We start from the raw sequence: 18,569 nt of genomic DNA on the forward strand, positions 1-18,569 counted from the left end.
AACACAAAACAGAGTCTGTCACCATCTGATCTTAGCCAGCTGGTCGACCCCAGCCCTCCACGCCTCAGCTCTTACAGTGGACAGAGGGGTCTGCCTTGCCTTTTGAGGGGGTTTTGTGCTGATTCAAGTGGGACAGTTGAGGCTGGAAGTGATCTTCTGGGCAGGTTTTCTTCAACTGAGTACCACTCTGTCCCCCAGAAAGAATTCTGGAGCCAAAGGGCTGATGGTTTGCTGTCCTTGCCAGCCTGCCTTTGATGTCCCATTCCCTTTAAAATACATGTCTGTCCCTCCTGGCTGGAAATCAGTGGATGAGCCTGTGTCCAGCGTGGGTTTGGGGTGGGTTTTACACTCTCCCCTGTATCTCACACCGCCTGCTGTTTGTCGGGGTGGTTAGGGGCTCTGTAGGCCCGTGTGGATCAGCGTCATGTCTTGAGGGGCTAGAGGGGTCTCAAACTTCACTCTGAACTTGGAGATTCAGTGAATTGCCTGGGGCTGCTATGGGTGGTGTGGTGGTGTCCCCTCCCAGACCTCGAGGAGCCCTGGCAGGCCGTCTTCTGTTTCCATATGCTGGCGTCAACACATGCTCTCCTTGGAAAACAGGGTTTCTTGTCTGAGAGGGTTTGCATGGCATTCACTTCAAGTCTTTTCCTTCTGAGTCCCTGACATGGGTGTCCAGGGTCAGTTTACACACCCCCAGTGATGGGAGGCTCACTACTCTGCTCCCAGTGGTTCTGAGATCAAGTCCTTCTGATACCAGGAAGGACTTCCTGTCAGAATGAGGCCAGCCTCCTCTGCCTCTTGGGCTGGGGGTTGGTTCTGCCTCCAGTGGAGGCAGCCCTTGCCCCAGCTCTTGCTCAGCTCCCTCCCTTCCTGCTTTCTGTCTCCCGGCATGCAAGTCCAGCTGGGAGCAGGGTCCTGGCCCCCATGTCCATGGGGTGCCAAGGTTCCAGGGGGCAGGGTGCAGGGCTACAAGCAGGCAGGTGGGAGGAGGGGAGGGAGGGAGGCAGAAGGAGAAACTCAAAAGGATCTTCATTTCATAAATACATTTTTTTCTTTTTCAATGAAAAAGCTGCAATTAGAAAAATGACTGGGGGTGGGCAGGGCCAGGCTGGGCTTCCTCGGGGAGAGGACAGGTGGTTCTCAGTCCTGGACCACGGCCCTGTGCGTCTTTTAGGGAGGAGGCCCGTCCTGCTGCAGTCCCTGTCCCTCCTGCCCACCCTCGCTGGGGACCTGGTATGGGACACACAGGTGGCCGTCACCAGCCACGGTGGCTAGGGACAGTCACAGAGCTGCTGCACAGAGGCCCGAGAGGTTCAGTTCACGGCCTTGCTGGCTGCCGGCCCGGCTCCCCCTTGGAGCTGCGGCCCCTTGGCACAGTGGGCTCGTGGGACCGAGAAGGGAACTGGCTGGTCTGGGCCGCAGGCTCCCAGGCAGACACAAGGATAATATTTACAGCGAGGTGCTGGATAAAACTCCAGCTCCACCAGGGGTGCCCCCGGAAGGGAAGGCAGACGGGCGGGGAAGGGCCCTCACTTGGGCAGCCCGTTCTTCATGCCCAGCTGTTCCTTGAGGGCCCGCAGCTGGCCCAGACTGATGTTGCTGCCGCCACAGACGATGACCACGAGGGAGGACAGCGGGGCCCGGAGCTTGCCCTCTCCTTGCAGCTTCTGAACCACGCGGCTGTACACGGCGGCCAGGGCTGCCCCACAGGCAGGCTCCACCAGGATCTTCTCGTCATCTGCGGAGGAGGGGGGATGAGGGTGGGGCCCGGGTGCAGGGGCACTGTTGGGCCATTGGGAAAGCCTGAGGGCTGTGAGCCACTCGGCTCTCGGCCCTGGCCACAGACTCAGGTCCCAGGCTAAACGTCCCCTCACTACCCCAGCTTGACCTCCCAAGTCCTGATCCATGGCTGGGTTTCATTATGAGTGCGCGCACTGATAAAATGATTGTAACTTCCCGAGCTCTGTGTTGAGAAGGCTTGAATCATCACCCGAGCAAGACTGCCATGGTTGATGAGCCAAACCGAGTGCTAGTACAGGGGCTTAAGTGGTAGCGTTAGAGTTTACCATGTGTGTGTGTGTGTGTGTGTGTGTACAGGGGCTTAAGTGGTAGCGTTAGAGTTTACCGTGTGTGCGTGCGTGTGCGTGTGTGTGTGTGTGTGTACGCGTGCACGTCATCCCTGTGCTAGGCTGACCTTGTGTGTGCGTGTGTGTGTGTGTGTGTGTGTGTGTGTACGCGTGCGCGTGCACGTCATCCCTGTGCTAGGCTGAACCCAGGAGTGCAGCCTACTTACCCATTTCTGAAGCCAACCCTGCGGCCCATACTTTCCGTTTCCCCCCTCGGCTACTAGGAAGCTCAGAGTCCGCATTTTAAATACTTTGTTATTATTCCCTGCTGTCATGGTTGTCAGGCTTACTTCACTTGTGGCTTTGACCTTTCTCTTTTCACCGCTGCATTGTATTACCTTTCATTAGTGGGAAGTTCTAGGAAGGGATGGGAAATAGGACTGTGAAGAAAATTCGCAGTGAATGGGATCTCTCAGGACGCCGCGTGGACAGCCAGTTAAGTCCTGAACCAGCAGGTCAGGTCTTGAAAGGACTCGGCACATACCCACAAACTTCTCAATGGCGGCCACAGCCTCCTGGTCCGAGATGACTTCAGAGAAGATGGGGTGCTCCTGAAACAGCTTCAGGGCCTGCGCCCCCACGGTCTTCACACACAGGGCCTTGGCCACACTGGGAGAGCGGGCATGGAAGAGGATGGGAATGGGGGAAACGGAGAAAGAGAAAGATGGATTTGAGAGGGAAGACGGAAGCAGGGTCTGTGGGCAGGTGCAAAGCACCGAAAGGCCCCAGGGGATCCCCGACAGAGTGAGGTCTTCGAATAAGGCACAGGGGCTTCACGGGGGGTAAAGAGCTTATTGTGCTCAACACCGACTGAGCAACAAACACCTGAGAGGCCCCTTGCGATTCCCGGAAAGGACACTGCCTGCCCGGGACCTTGCCCTGTCCTTCAGGGCTCAGTGTTAAGGCCACCTCCTCCAAGGAGTCCTCCAGGGAGAGCACTCGGTCCTCCCCCGTGACACGGGCATAGTGACTATTTCTTGAGGAAGTATTAGGTGTCAAGGATTTTGCAAGCATTATTTAATTCTCACAACTGTTTTTGCTGTTTGTTGGTTCGATTTTATGGGAGAGGAAACCAAGGCAGAGACCGTGTGGGTCACTTGCCTGAAGTTACCTGCCTAGGGAGTGGTGGTGCAGGCACCTCAAGCAGGATCCTTGTAATTCCGGGACCGGCGCTCGTAATCAGTGCGTTCACTCCCCCTGCCTTCCGTGGGGTCTTCACTGGTTCTATTCCCAGCTCGCCCAGGAGCACCTGGGGCCTGAATCACCTTTGCCCTAAGCCCAGCATGTGGCTCACAGCAATTATTTCCTCAATCCCAACAGTGCAGGATCAGAGCCCAACATGGTGGCTCCTGAGAGCCAGGCTCAGGAATCCAGAATCCTGGACTCCGTCTTCCCTATCTGTGGTAAGGACTTGTCTACCCAATATCTGTTCTAGCTGCGCAAGGGGAGACTTGGTAGGAAGGCATGTCCCAGCCTCCCTTGCAGTAGCTGTGGCCATGTGACTAAGTTCTGGCCAATGAGAGCTAAGTGGAAGTACTGCATCTGTCTTTAAAGGGAAGGGGCATCACTTCTGCCCTCCCTTTCTCCTCCTGCCAGATGGAGTGTGGGTGTGATAGTTGGCACTTAAGCAGCTGTTTTGGGCCATAGGGCTACATGATAAGGAGAATGGAGAACAAACTCAAGGAACCTGCACTCTGGCTTCATGGAGCCCTGGACTGACTTATAGACCTATTTTTCATTTTATGTAAGAGAGGAAGTAAGGATCAGTCTGGTTTAAGTCATTGTTATTTGTGGCTCCTGTATAATGCGTCAAACCTAATCCTGATTACCATCTGTCAAAGGTTCGGGGCTGGGATATGAATGCTTTGGGAGCAGGGGCCGTGTTTATTCACCACTCTGCCCCAGGATCAGCAGTGCTTGCACATATTAGGGGCCCAGTAAATGGTTGGCAAATTAATGAGGTGTATAAAACCCCTGTCACAGGGCACTCACTAAATGCTTAGCATTGGACTCTTCATGTGAGGCAGCATGACGTTCATGATACTGAGTCACGTAGACTCGGGTTCAGTCCCAGCAGTACCACTCACTGGCTGTGTGACTCTGGGCAAGTGACCAGAGCCTCGGTTTCCTCATCTGTAAAATGGGACTGACATGGGGGTTCTGCCTCGCAGCCAGCCCCGAGCTGGGGTCCCCCGACGGAGGCAGCCCTGCTGCTCACCTGGTAACCTGGGGCAGGGAGACGAGCTTGCCGGCAGTGGTGGCAGCATGGAAGCTGTGGGCTCCGGCGGTCTCCATGGCGATGATGGGCACGTCCCCCCAGCCCACCTCCTGCAGCCCCTGGACCACTCCGCACAGCAGGCCCCCGCCACCCACCGACAGCGCAATGGCCCCTGGCTTTGTGCTCAGCGTCTCCTTCAGCTCCTTCACGATGGAAGTGTGGCCTTCCCTGGAGGGGGGAGCGGGGGGGGGAGGTCAGGGCTGGGCTCCCTGGAGACCCCATGCAGGGGTCCTGCCACTCATCCTCATCCCCGGCAGCCGATGGGCTTTGGGCTAGTCGCCTCCTCCCCGACTCCACCCCCATGTCTAGCCGCCAGCACCAGCGTGTCCACCCAAGGGCTTCCTCTGGCCACTGGAGCTGCCTGCAAATGTGTCAGGGAGGACAGCCCCGGAGAGCGGCCCGCGGCCAGGGTCTGTGGGGACCCAGAATGGTGGCAGTTGGTGTATCAGCTCCCCAGCACGCTCTCCCGTAGCTGGATCACTCTGGTTTGAGTTCCACGCTGGCTCCCAGGCCCACCCCCCCCCCCCCCCCGCCACCATGAAGTAAGCTCCAGCTGCCCACCTCCATGGCAGTCGCCTAACCACAAGAGCCCTTTATCAGCTTCCTTCTGGCCCCGGCTCCCTCCTGCCTTCTCTGATGCATCATCACCCAGGTAAACTGCTTTCCCCGAAATCTTTGTCTCCGGTCGGCTTTCTGGGGACCTGGCTGCAGGTACCTGTGCATCTGAGCTCACACATTCACTCCTGGCCGTGGGGAATGGGCACTGGCACACGTGTGTGTGCACCTGCTGTCGTGTCTGATGGCGTGCACACACGTGCAGCTGCTGCGCCCAGGGGTGTGATGACACGCACTGTGGCAGGTGCCCACCCAGGGGTGTAGCGGGTGGACGCCACCCGCACCAGGGGCCTCTGGGCTCCACATACCAAATGAGGGGGTCGTCAAAGGGAGGAATGTAGACCCAGCCTGGGTTGTTCTTTGCCAGGGCCTTGGCCAGCTCGAAGGCTTCGTCCAACATCTGCAAGACCACGGAGGAGGTCGGAGGGGTGAGGGGCCGGGAGACCCTGCCCTGCCACCAGGCGCCCTCCGCGGTCCCTGCCCCGGCTTGGTACTCACCTCGCCCACCACCTTGACTATGGCACCCTCGTTCTTGAGCCGCTCAATGGTGAGGGCAGGGGTGGTGCTGGGCACAACGATGGTGGCAGGGATGCCCAGCTTCCTGGCGGCATAGGCGGCTGCCATGCCCGCGTTGCCCGCTGCCAGGGATGGGGGTTGGAGAGTGTGTCAGTGCAGGAGGGCCTGGGAGCCCGGCCGGGACCGCTCCCCCCAACCCTGGGGTTCTGAACACCTCCCCTCCCCTGGAATTCCAAATCCGGACTGCTGCAGATGTTTGTCCTGGCTCGTTGCTAGGGAAACCAGGGTCCAGAGAGGTGGAGCTCCTAGCCCAGGGACACACAGCAGGGCATAGGAAGGGGCATGCAGGCTACTTACCTGAGGAGCAGACGAAATGTTCACAGCCTTGCTCAGCCCACTGTGGAGACAAGGGGGGAGGTGAGGCCCACCTCCCAATCTTCCACTGGGCTCTCCCCTCCCACGTGGAGTGCTTCCCAGTGATTCCGATATACCCCTGGCCCCTCCTTCCTTCACACAGACTTTGTGCCGCCCTAGCCTCTCAGATGACATCGCCTCTGCCCAAAGAGACTGGCTCAGGGAAGGGCGGGGAGCAGGCAAATGATGGCTCTGGGATCAGTCCATGAGGAGACCCTCTTGGGTGGGCACCCCTTCGCTAGGCATTGTGGGAGTCAGTACACAACACTGGCCTTGCCCTGTTGAGGATAAAGGACCTGCCACCCTTGCTCAGATGATACGGAGCCCATCCCGTACCATCTTGCAGAGGTGTCCAATGCCCCGGATCTTGAAGGAGCCTGACGGTTGGGCACTGTCCATCTTGAGGTAGACGCTGGTGCCTGCCACTTTGGACAGGGACATACTGTCACGGATGGGGGTCTTGACGTGCAGGGGCTCTCCAGACGTCATTGCTGGGAGGAAGGAAGGACACCCAGATGGTCAGGAGAGCCGGCCGTGGTGCCAGCCGTGGCCACATAGCCCTCAGCATGCCTGCGAGTGACCCCTGCCCTCGCTTCCCACGAACCCAGATGGGGAGCATCCTGGAGACCTGAATTCAAATCTCAACGGAGCCACCTACTCACCAGGTGACATCATGCAAGCAATCCCCCCTCAGCCTCGGCTACCTCATCTGTAAAATGGGGACAAGGACCCCCCCGCCCCCGCACACACACACAACATGCTGGGAAGTTGTGAGCATCAGAAAAAGCATTCAGACCTTGCACCTTTCAAGGGGTGTGAGATGGAGATGGATTTGCAGGTGCTGAGTCAGAGTGAGCTTTCAGATGGTTCAGTGCTAAAGAAGGGGCAGGACAGCAGGTATAGTCTATTTGTGCAAAAACACGGGGACGCACACACACACACATAATCCATAAGCTTCTGTGTGCACAGAACATCTCAGGAAACACACAAGAAACTCATGAGGGAGAGGGACTTCTGGGGATAGCTGGCACTCATCATCCCTTTTGTGCTGTTTGAATGTTTTATTGTGTATAGGAATTATCTATTTAAATGCACGAATATTTTTCATACTAACCTTTGGAAAGCCCCATACCCAGTTAGAATAGACTTTTTATAATAATTATTATATTATGTAATGACCACTTCTAAAGTGATTACCATGTGCCACGCACTGTTTTAAGCTTTACAGACATTAATGCATTTAATCCTTTTAACAATCCTAGGAGGTGCATTATTAGTCCATTCTCCTGATGAGGAACAAGGCTCAGATTGTGTTTCCCAGAATGGCCATCCCACACGCATCTTTTATGATGTGACACTGATGCTTTTCTCAGTGAGAGGTGGGGTCTGTGCTTCCTGCCCTTGGACCCTGGAGGAGGGGGTGGTCTGTTGGCTGCAGGGGGAAGGGACACTCGGTGGCTTCCAAGCAGCGCAGCACTGGTGAATGTTTAACAGTGGACTCTGCAAAGAAACATCAAGCCCTGATTTGCCGTGTGTGCACTTCTGTGCTGTACATAACCTTCACAAAAGCCATTTTCAAGCTACCAACACGATGTCACTGAGTGTGGAGCTGGGAAGAGATGGCACAGTCTGTTCTCCAGAGCCCGTGTGAGCCGGCTCACTCCAGTCTGTGTGAGCCGGCTCACTCCAGTCCGTGTGAGCTGGCTCACCCCAGCCCCCAGCTCCCCCTTCCAGGGAAGGGGACACAGCCTCCGCAGGGCTGTGTCTCTCTTGGGCAGCTCCATCTCAAACCCCAGCTGCCTCGATGGGAGTAAGCCCAGGCCACATGCAGAGGCCACATGTAGATGCCCTACCTGACAGCGGATGGCCAGCGTCACCTGCCAGACATGGGGGGTGACCTCGAGACGTTACCAGCTATCATCACACTGCAGCCAACTGAGAGACCCCAGTGAGAATTGCCTGCTGAGCCCAATTAAGCCCCAGAGCCCCACAGACAACAATACAATGATTGCTGTTAGGTCACCACGCCTTGGGGCAGTTTGTCACACAGGAATAGGGACCTGAATATTAATGTGACTTGCCCAAGGCCACACAGCCAGGGAGAGGCAGGATTTGAATTCAGACAGTCTAGCATGGGAGCTAGGCTCTCTCCAGGACCATGGGTGTGGCTCAGGCCTCCCCGTCTGGACCGACTCTGAGTGATCAAGAAGCTGATGTGTTCCAGAGTCTGGCCACATACGTGCAGCCCTTTTTCCTCCTCTTCTCCTGGATTCTCCCCAGTTTGGGCTGAGCCAGAATTTGATCAGTAGGTGGTTGGGTGAGTAGCCTATCTGGTTCCCCACCCCCCCCCCCCGATCTTCCCCCATCCTAGAAGGCCAAGCAAAGCTGGCTCTCTCTCCCCACATCCTACCCCATTTCCAATGACACCACCTGGGACAGCCCTAACCCTCGGCCACCACCCCTCCCAGATTGGGCTAGATATGCCTGGGTCAGAAGAAAAGTGAGGGATGGGGTTCCTGACCACCCCACCAGCCTTAGCACCCCCAGATAGGGATAGCTCATGTCTGTCTGAATGAACTAACATTCAGGGTCTGGGAGGGGGTGCTCTCCCCTAGATCTCTTGAACCAAAGCCAAGGACTAGAGGCACTCCATTACAGGAGCGTCCCCATATCTGTTTGAATTAATGTTAATTAGCCTTCTGGAGGTTATCCCTGAAACAATGGCACCCCGTTCTGGCTGAGTGGACCTTGTGCACGTTGCCAAGCCCTGGCCTTGGAGCTCTCCTGGTTGGGTGTGGGAGGCATCCCCCACAAGACACTTTCGGGTGGATTTGGGAAGCCTCCTCCCCCACCTCTGTCTGGTTGCAGCATGGGATACCTTCAGGTGAGGGGCAGGGACCCCCTATGGCACCACTCCCTCCAGCACAACATCCTGAGGTTGTGCCAAACATGGACGGGGGAGGGCTCTGGAAGCTGCTATCTGCCTTACATGTCCCCTCTTGGTCAGAACTCACTCTCCCCTCACTTGGCTCATAGCAAGAGCTCAATAAAAACGAACTATTACTATATCTGACCGGACATTTTAAGTGCATGATCTCATTTCACCTTTACAACAGCCTTACAAGTAAGGGTCTGTTATTATTCCCATTTTAGAGATGAGAAACCTGAGGCCCAGAGCTAGATGCTGACCCAGCCAGTCTGGCTTCAAAGCATGGGTTTCTATGCTCAACTGACTCTACCTCCTCTCTTCCCCTGGAGCCCCCGTCCTGCCCACCCCTGGCCGCAGGCACTCCAGACTGCGGTGGGGCTGAGGAGGGGGTACTTACCTGGCCAAGGTGGTGGAGCTGGGCGGCTGGGACAGAGGGAGCAAACCGGGAAGGGATAGACTGGAGATGCTATAGGTGGATAGACGGTAGAGTCCTCGGAGAGATGGAGAGTAGATGGACAAGTAGAACGTCTCCTGAATTGTCCCGAGGGCTACGGGTCTGGGGCTTTGGTCCGGGGCTTTATTCCCAGGGCGCCTCCGGGCAGCCAATGGGGACCCAGGGCTGGCCCCGCCCCCTGGCCCGCTGCCCGGGGGCTTCCAGGAGGCGAGGGGGAAGCTGGCTGCACTTCTGCTGGCGGCTTCCTCCCTGCTCTCCCCCATTCACCCCTCCCCTTCCCCATCCTCAACTTCTTCACTGGCTAGTGGGAACAATACCTGCTTCCCAAGGACTGTTCCCAAGGGCTTGCCAGAGGATGGCGTGAGACAGTGCGCTTCCCGTCACTAGCATGTGCTTGGCACATTGTAGGCACCCAGGAAACAAACCACCGGAGGAAGTGGGTACTCTTATTATCCTCATTTTACAGAAAGGGAGGCTGAGACCCAGAGAGCAAGAGAGATGAGCTGGCATTTGAACCCAGTCTGCCTGCTGCAATGTGAATGACCTCTCCTGTCATCCTTTATGACTCTTTTGTCTTGAAGGGGCAGATGGCTTTATGGGTATGACCCAGGCGGCTCAGCGTTCAAATCCTGGCTCTGCCATTTACCAGCTGTGTGGTCCTGGGCAGGTCAGTTTGCCTCCTGGAACCTCTCTTTGCTCATCTGTAAAATGGGGATGAAAATGGAGCGACTCTCCTCGAATGAGATGACATAATAATGTATGTGTATGTAAGGGGCCTGGAACTGAGTGTTCAGTAAGTGTTAGTAGCCATCATCATCTTCATCATCACATGCACCTGAACTCACTCCCACCCGGTGCCCGGCCTCCTGTCTGTCCCTGGCTGTCTGCAGGGGTCGGTATGTCCGCAGGGGTGGTGTGCCCAAACACGTCCGGCCGGATCTTTTCCTGGTCCCCTCAACAAAGATCTCTTGTCCGGCCGGCCAGGATGAGAATAGCAATGAGACAGAGGGCAATGAGGGCACAAACAGCCCGCACAACCGTCCCTCTCTGTGGGACAAGCTGACCTTCCGCAGGCGCTCCCAAGCCCCCTCCTCAGCGGGAAGTCCACGCGCATGCGCTGGAGGTACAGGGGTCGGGGGCAGAACTGAAGCCACGTGGGCACCGTGAAGTTCCCATGTGGACACAGCTTCCCTGGGTGCATCTGAGTGTATACAGTCGGCACTCACATGGCCCAAGCCCCTGCTTGTGCCTGATCCCCTGCCAAGTGTTGCTACGTGGGGTTTCACTCAACTCTCGAACCACCAGGTGAGCGGGCACTTTGAGTCCCATGTTAAGAGTGAGCAGAAAGGCTCAGGAATTCTGAGCCCTTTGCAGACACAGGGCTGATGAAAGGGTGCAGGTGGGGGCAGGGTGGGGGTGGGGCATCTGGCCCAGCTTGGTCACATTCAGAGGACCCAGATGTAGGCTTTGCGTGCTATGCCCATGTGAGGTTATCCACTTTGCCAGGGGGCTGACTATCTCTTTTTTAAAAATTTTTTATTGTTATGTTAATCACCATACATTACATCATTAGTTTTTGATGTAGTGTTCCATGATTCATCATTTGTGCATAACACCCAGTGGTCCACGCAGAACGTGCCCTCTTTAATACCCATCACCAGGCTAACTCATCCCCCCACCCCCTCCCCTCTAGAACCCTCAGTTTGTTTTTCAGAGTCCATCATCTCTCATGGTTCAGGGGGCTGACTATCTCTTGATGTCGGATTCCTCTCCTCTCCCAAGCAGCAGCGCTATGACTGGGGGAAGGCAGAGAGCGCAAGGGGTAGAACAAGACGATTCTGTCCTTCCTAAGACCTCTGTATATTGTTCCATTTGTTTCAACAAGAATGCATCACTGTTGTGATTTGAAAACCACCACATTCAGAAAATCAATCACATAAGGACAGAAAAGAGGGATGTTGTTGATATCTTGTCTGAGCGTATCCTTTTTTAAAAAATAATAACTCTATTAAGATATAATTCACATACCATAGACTTCACCCATTTATGGAGTATCAGTTTTAGAACACTTCATCAGCCCAAAGAAATCCCATACCTATTCCCAGTTGCTCCCCTTTCCCCCACCCAGCAGCCCCCAGTAATCACCAGTCTGCTTTCTGTCTCTGTGGATTCTTCTGTTCTGGACATTTCATATCAATGGAATCATGACCTTTTGTGTCTGGCTTCTTTTGTGTCTGGCTTCTTTCCCTCGGCACCATGTTTTCAAGATACATCCATATTGTAGCGTGTGCTTTGCTCCTTTTTATGGCTGCATAATATTCCATTGTATAGGTGTGCTGCATTTTTGTTATCTAGTCAGCAGTGGATACACATTTGTTTTCTGGGTATGTCTTCATTTTTAAACATATATAAAATATGAAGGGGTGCCCGGGTGTCTCAGTTGGTTAAGCGTCTGCCTTTGGCTCAGGTCGTGATCCTGGGGTCCTGGGATTGAGCCCCACATTGGGCTCCTTGCTCAGCGTGGAGTCTGCTTCTCCCTCTCTCTCTGCCTCTGCCCCCCAAATTGTGCTCTCTCTCTGTCTCAAATAAATAAACAAAATCTTAAAAAAAATATGTACGTGTGTGGATGCATGTGTGGCTCTGTAACCCATCATGTGGAAGGGAACCCAAGACCCTAAGAAGGCAAAGGGCTCACCCAAGATCACCCTGGGGAGTGAATGGAGCCGAAACAGGATGAGTGGCTGTGTGATGGGGACGTTCTGACCAGGCAGCTGTCGGAGGATCTTGGGGGAAGCCTGGCAGCCGTCACTGGGCAAACGTCAAGGGGATCAGTTTGGGCTGGTGACTCCAGCATCCCAACGTGGGTCAGTTTTCATATAGCAAGTGAATCGCTTTTCTGACAGGCCCAAGTTCTAATCCAACTTTTGTCATCGACTTGCTGTGTGACCTTGGACAAGTTACTTAACCTCTCTGTGCCTCAGTTTCTTTAACTGATAATAGTGTCCACCTCTTAGATTCGATTTGAGGATTTAAACCTAATTGGTGTACAGCTAAAAGGATGGTGCCCAGTGACTTGTGGGCACTTAATAGGTGATGGTCATCTTTATTTTCTGGTGCTCAAGAGGGCATTTGTGTCCCTAGTTCTGGGTGATGGGGCACAAGAGCTTTCCTCTCTCATCTAGTCCTCTTTAAAAGGTCTTCAGAAGTAGGGGAGGAAACTGAAAGTCACCTTCTCCCATGTAGCAGATAGGCAAACTGAGGCCTGGATCTATCCAACACAGAAAGGTGAGGGCAGAGCCCACAGTCCCAGAAGGAGGGGCGGGAGTCTGGCTGGGGGACCTTGGGCAAGTTGCCACCCTCGCCTCTGCCTGCTGGCTCTATTACATCACACCCTCCCCAGAAGTGTCCCCGAGGATGGCCAGATCGGCGTGTCCCTGGCTGCAGGAGGTGGGGTTTCTGGTTGTTTTCACAGCTCCGAGGGGAACGGGCAGCGCTCATCTGTTTGCCCACTGTGGCCGGCACAGCCAGCCCTGGAGTCTGCTGATTGGTTAAGGTCTCTGGCTCTTGGGTCCATCACACCTGGGTTGAAACTGACACCCAGGTGTGACCTCAAAGAAATCACTTAACTTCCCTTAACCTCGGTTTCTGGCCCCCAGAAATGGGGGCGAATCAGCTCAGTGCCAGGTGTGGAATAAGGGCTCAAAGAATGGTAGCTGCTATTATGATTATCTTTGGTCTTGTTATTATAATCCAGGACCTTCCCAAACTCTCTGGTCCCCTTTCCCTGAGTCTTCCCTCCTCACTCATGTTTCCTCCCCGTCAAGTCTGGGTTGGTACTTCTTTGGGATTCTGCAGCCTGGCAGACCCTGGAGTCTTTTCCCAGGGGCTCGTGAGCAGATTTAGGACAAGTCTGTACTGACCCTTTCCCTGCTGGATTCCCCACTCTTGCCTCCATCCACTCAACATCCTATGGGGCACAGGACAGCATTCCCCCGCTCTGCCCCCACCGCCAAAGGATTATCTGGCCTTGAACGTCAGTAGTGTCAAGGTTGAGAGACTCCACCTAAGGGTAATATGGAATGAGAATAATACCTCCCTCATTCTATCTTCTCTACTTCTATTAATATGACCAGGAGAAATTAATTAATTCTATTCGGGTGAAATGTGTTTTATCTAAAAAGCCTGTTGTTCTCTATCCAACTGCTACTCAATTGACCTCCAGAGAAGTTAAAAGATTTTTTTTTTCTTGGTGAAATTAACCCAATTAGATCAGGGCTATCTTGTTTTGGACCTGATGCACTTAACCTCTGTGGCTCCCACTGTAGGACTTGGCATCCAGCCCTCTTCATGTTCGTTCACCTGGCTTCAGTCCATCATTTGATTTGATTGAGACTTTGTGACCCCTTCTTGGGTCATTCGACAGCGCTGTCTGTAGTGATGCCTCCCTGCTTTGCGTCATCTGAAAATGCGGCAAACATTCTCTTGGTGGGCCCTTATGGCTAAAACTGGCCACAGCCAAGGTCAGAACCCCATGGCCACACTGGGCCACCCCCTTGCACTTATCATCATCCATCAATCAACATGTGAGGTGGAGTTGGCTAGGTCCAGAGGGCCTGTGAGAGATTTTGTCCAAAGGTCATAGAAAAATCAAGATATTTGCAGCAGGATTAAATCTCAGACCACAAACTCCGTGTGCAACAAATGGGGACTTCCTTATTTTCCCCTAACTTGGCTTAATTTTCATTTCAAGCAGATAATTCATTGGAGGCAATGAGGGGTTTCCCTTTCTCACCAGAGACGGCAGGGACATTCAGGGGCCAAGTCCACACGGGGTGGGTGCCGAATGTTTCCATTGTCGGCCCCCCACCCCAGCTTGCCTGGGAGCCCTTCCTCATTCTCAGCCATGTGGGCCTTGTCCTATAGTCTAGGGCCCATGACAACCATTCCAGAGAATGGTTGGAAACTCAAGGTGGCTTCCCCCTGAGTTGTAGACATTACCATAAACTCTTTCTCTTATTTTGCTATTATTTCCATTCCTGGAGGCAAAAAGCACTCCCCGGTTTGTAGGATGCCTGTCTTCCCCACTCCCAGCAGTGGAGCTCAGGACTAGACTCCTACCAACTGTTAACTTTGCAGGACATTTGTGAGCCAGTGGTTAAAGCTTTGGTTGCTTGGAACTGTCCACTGTGGGAGTATTGACACCGTGAAAATCAGCAAATGTTACAAATCAGGACTCTTTTTTGTTTGCTTGCTTGCTTGTTTGCTTGCTTTCTCTCCCTCTCTTTTTCTCTCTGTCTCTCTGTCTCTCTCTCCTCCCCCTGAGAGGGAAGTAAGGGGGAGGGAGTGATACATTAGTATTCTCAAAAGATTATTCCTCCCTCACACATGCCTCATTGCATGCATTTTCCCAATCAAGCAGGCAAATAACTGGCAAAAGGGAAAAAATTAGGACGATGATCCTGGGATAGCTTTCGTTCACTGCCCCTTCTTTATCTAATGGTTGCAACAAATGTCTTTTCCAGCTTTTTCTCTGTCCTCCACTAGCTTCTCAACATCTCTCTCCAAGGGTTGGGCTTGTTTCTCTCTCTGCAGTAAAACACAGGATTTTTGTCAAGCTCTATTTTAATGAGAATAAAACCAGCTTCATTATTTGAGTCCTCTCTGAGGAGAAGCTTTCTGCAAAGAATTCGCTTGTAAGGGGTATTGTTATTTCCCACTATTTTTGCAGGTTTGGGTGTAGGGACTTAAAAGAACCCTCTTTTTATTTTAGAATAGTTTTAGATTTACAGAAAAGGAAATTTAAAACTGCATAGACCATACAGGGACTTCCCATATACCTGGCTTCCAAATTCTCCTGTTATTAACAACAGTACATTTGTCACAATTATTGATCCAATATTGATTCACCAGTATTCACAGTCCATACTCTATGCAGACTCCCTTAGTTTTTCCCTAATGTTCTTTCTGTGCTCCAGAGTCCTATCTAGGAAAGCACACTATGTTTTATCATTATGTCTTCTTAGGTTCCTCTTGGCTGTGACCGTTCCCCAGACTTCCCTAGTTTTCTATAACCTTGACGGTTTCAAATAGTCCTGGTTGTAGATTTTGTATTTTTTTTTTTCCTCACGAGTAGAATGGGTCATAGGATCTGGGGAGGAAGACCATGGAGGTAAAGCGCTCTTCTCAGCACATCACACGAAGTCTGTATCAACTACCAACATGACTTACCACTGTTGATGTTGACCTTCACCTCCTGGTTGAAGTAGCGTTTACCAGGTGTCTTCAGTGTAAAGTTCCTTCTTTTTTTCCAGGTGTGGGATTTTTTTAAAGTTGTGTCCATCTGTACGCCACATGGACCCAGGTATGTTTATTTGGGGTCCTTACTGTACCTGTTTGGTAATTGTCTTTCTGTCTGCAGGTCACTCAAACCTGTCTGTCTTGGGATGGGGGCATCACTACACAAAGCTGAAGGATTTATTAATGCTCCCCGCTTCCCTGGTGACAATGACCTATCTCATGTTGGGTCCACACCATCTCCTAGACAGATTCTTCAGACCTGTGCTGTCCAATCTGGTCACCGCTGGCTGCTTGTGGTATTTAAATTTAATAAAAATTAAGCAAAATTTACAGTTCAGTTCTTCAAATGCACAAATACATTTCAAGTGGTCAATAGCCACAGGTGATGAATGGCTAGCATATTGGACAGCGCAGATGATGGGACATTTCCATCCACAAATTCATTATGGCCCCCTCCCCCTTACCCCTCTCTTCCTCATCCCCACTCCCCTAGTCACCCCGGGACAACCAATGTGATCAGCAGGATTCTCCACAAACCTACAGGTATTTACATAGACTGGTATTTTAGGCACTTTTGGTCACGGTTCCTTGTTAGAAAAAAAAGTCCTTACCCACTGTACATATATATTTTTTCCTTTTCTCACTTACAATGCACCGTGAACATCTCTATGGGTCAATAGGTTTAGATCTAATTTATTCTTTGTGATAGCTGCAAAATATTGCATGCTGAGGGTGTATTATGACTTATTCAACCATTTCCCAATTCAAGGACATCCAAGCTTTCAGTTTTCTGTTTGTTTGTTTGTTTGTTATTCTAAATAGGATTCTAATAAACATTCTCATACTCTTATCCCTACCCTCTGGCACTTTTTATTTTAGAGAATAAAATCTCCTAAATTAAGATTTCTTGGTCAAAGGAATGGGTATTTATCCCCTTGTAATCAACATTGACAGATCTATTTTCCAAAAGGCTGTAGCGATTTCTGATCCCACCAGCAATGTGTGAGGGTCCCTATTTTCCCTCATACTCACCATCCCTGGTTGTTATTGCTTTTATGCCTTTTAAAATTTTTTGCCCACCCAAGAGTTTAATTTTTTTGAAGGGCATTTTATTGTTGCTCTGATTTGTATTTTCCTGTTGCTGCGTCTATAACACTTCATTGTATCTGTTCACGGACATGTTGACTATAAGCCATGAGAGCCAGGAATATCTATTTGTCTTCATCTCTCCTTTCCTAGGGGTCTAGATTTTGGTTGTTTGGTGTAATGTTTGCTGAATGTACAAATGAGTGGCTTAATTCTGAAAGCCGGCTGGGAGGTGGACCCGGGGCTTCTGACATAACAACACAACACAGTATCTTAACTGAGGTCTCAGACTCTTTGAGCCTTGCCAAGGTAAGTCATTCGAGCCCAGAGAGGGTCTCAAGTTAGGGGGCCGCTGGCTTACTAACCGGCGAGACTGCTTGCTTCACTGCCTCAGGCCCACTTCTTTCACCTGGCTAGTGCAACTGGGCCTCCGTGGCCTGGAAAGTGTATGACGCAGAGTCTAAATGCGATTCAGGAGGACTCATCCCCTGTGTCTGAGGCTCCATCCCTCCTCCCCACGCTGTTCCCCTCGCCCTGGGGACAGCTGGAGGTGAGGATGGTGAAATGAAGCTTAATGAATAACCCAGGGGACTGGCTAGGGTGAGTGTTTGGCGGCCCTAGGTGTCAGGGACAGGGGCTGGCTGACGAACATAGCTCTGGGCTCTGGGACGGGACGGGTCAGTGACCTGGTCCACCTCTCCAGTCTTATCTGCTCTCTGATGCAGCCACCCTGGCATCCCTACCTCATGCTCTTCCAAGCCAGGCCCCTCTGCTTCTGAACGCTGGCTCTGCCACTGCTGTGTGACCCTGGGAAAGTGACTTGGCCTTTCTGAGCTCGGTCTGATTCCACAATAGAGGCTACATTACGACATACACCTCCCCAGGGTATTGCAAGCATTCTGTGATATGATGATGTCCTGTTCCCAAACTTCAAACATTCATTGCCACCTTTGTAATTTCTGCCATTTGCTGTGTCACCTCTTATAATAATGCTAATACCAATAATAGCATTGAACACAGAGAGCACTTTCTACTGTTCTAAATAGTTTACATATATTAACTCGTTTGATCCTCACATCAACTCTGCCAGAGACTCCCTCAAAACCTAATTCCCAAAAGCCTATTGTTGACCAGAAACCTTACCAATAACAGAAAGTTGGTTAACATGCGTTTTGTGAGCTATATGTATTTTATACTGAATTTTTACAATAAAGTAAGTGAGAGAAAAGAAAATATTATTAAGAAAATCATAAGGAAGGGAAAATACATTTACAGGCTTGTGCTGGAAAAAGTCCACGTACAAATGGACCCGCACAGTTCAAATCCATGTTGTTCAAGGGCTGTCATGTTTCCTGTGCTAGTCTGAGCTGTGTGCTAAGACCCCACTCCTCCAGGAAGCCCTCCCTCGTTTCATCCCCACCCAGCTGCCCTAAGAGACCTTCTGTTCCCTGTCTTCCTGGGGGTGGTAAAATTGTCACTGAGTTGGATGGCTTTCTCTGCCCTCTAGTCCAGGGGCCACCTCGGGGTACGGACTGGGTTTTGCCACCTGTCTGTCCCCAGGGTCCAGTCCAGGACAGGACACCTGACAAGGACGAGTACAGGTTTAACGGGGGGATGGCTATGAAGCTGCCAGAGTCCTCATCAAGGACCCTGGCCAAGCAGCTCGATGTGACCCCAAGCAGTCAGGAATTAATCATCAAGTCTGCGGAGGTCACACACAGTCCTAGAAGGGCAAAGAATATCTCGGCTGCCAGGTCCTTCCTGGAGCTCGCCTCCCATTTTGTATATAGAGAAACTGAGGCTCAGAGATGGTTGTGACTAGCTCAGTTTCACCCAGTGAGATGGTGACGATGT

At 52.2% G+C, this 18,569-nt stretch overlaps 1 protein-coding gene across 1 annotated transcript; it reads right to left on the reverse strand.

Moving 5' to 3' along the window:
* Positions 1-452: 452 nt before the first annotated feature.
* Positions 453-9,448, reverse strand: SDS (serine dehydratase). The gene is made up of 8 exons (XM_027575921.2): positions 9,276-9,448; positions 6,286-6,440; positions 5,893-5,932; positions 5,518-5,657; positions 5,328-5,419; positions 4,345-4,572; positions 2,611-2,735; positions 453-1,738 (listed from the first exon to the last, which is right to left on the reverse strand). The coding sequence occupies exons 2-8, from the start codon at positions 6,436-6,438 to the stop codon at positions 1,530-1,532; spliced, it is 987 nt and encodes a 328-aa protein (XP_027431722.2). The 5' UTR covers positions 6,439-6,440; positions 9,276-9,448; the 3' UTR covers positions 453-1,529.
* Between the last annotated feature and the right edge of the window lie 9,121 nt (positions 9,449-18,569).

This window comes from Zalophus californianus, chromosome 14, assembly GCF_009762305.2.
Source record: "Zalophus californianus isolate mZalCal1 chromosome 14, mZalCal1.pri.v2, whole genome shotgun sequence".
Taxonomy (NCBI): Eukaryota; Metazoa; Chordata; class Mammalia; order Carnivora; family Otariidae; genus Zalophus; species Zalophus californianus.

Excerpts from the sequence above, each read along its gene's own strand:
- SDS (XM_027575921.2), bottom strand. The coding sequence starts at position 6,438 with ATGACGTCTGGAGAGCCCCTGCACGTCAAGACCCCCATCCGTGACAGT. Across the intron at positions 5,658-5,892 it reads ACATTTCGTCTGCTCCTCAG|CGGGCAACGCGGGCATGGCA; the intron begins GTAAGTAGCCTG and ends CATCCCTGGCAG. Across the intron at positions 2,736-4,344 it reads TCCCTGCCCCAGGTTACCAG|TGTGGCCAAGGCCCTGTGTG; the intron begins GTGAGCAGCAGG and ends CCGCTCTCCCAG.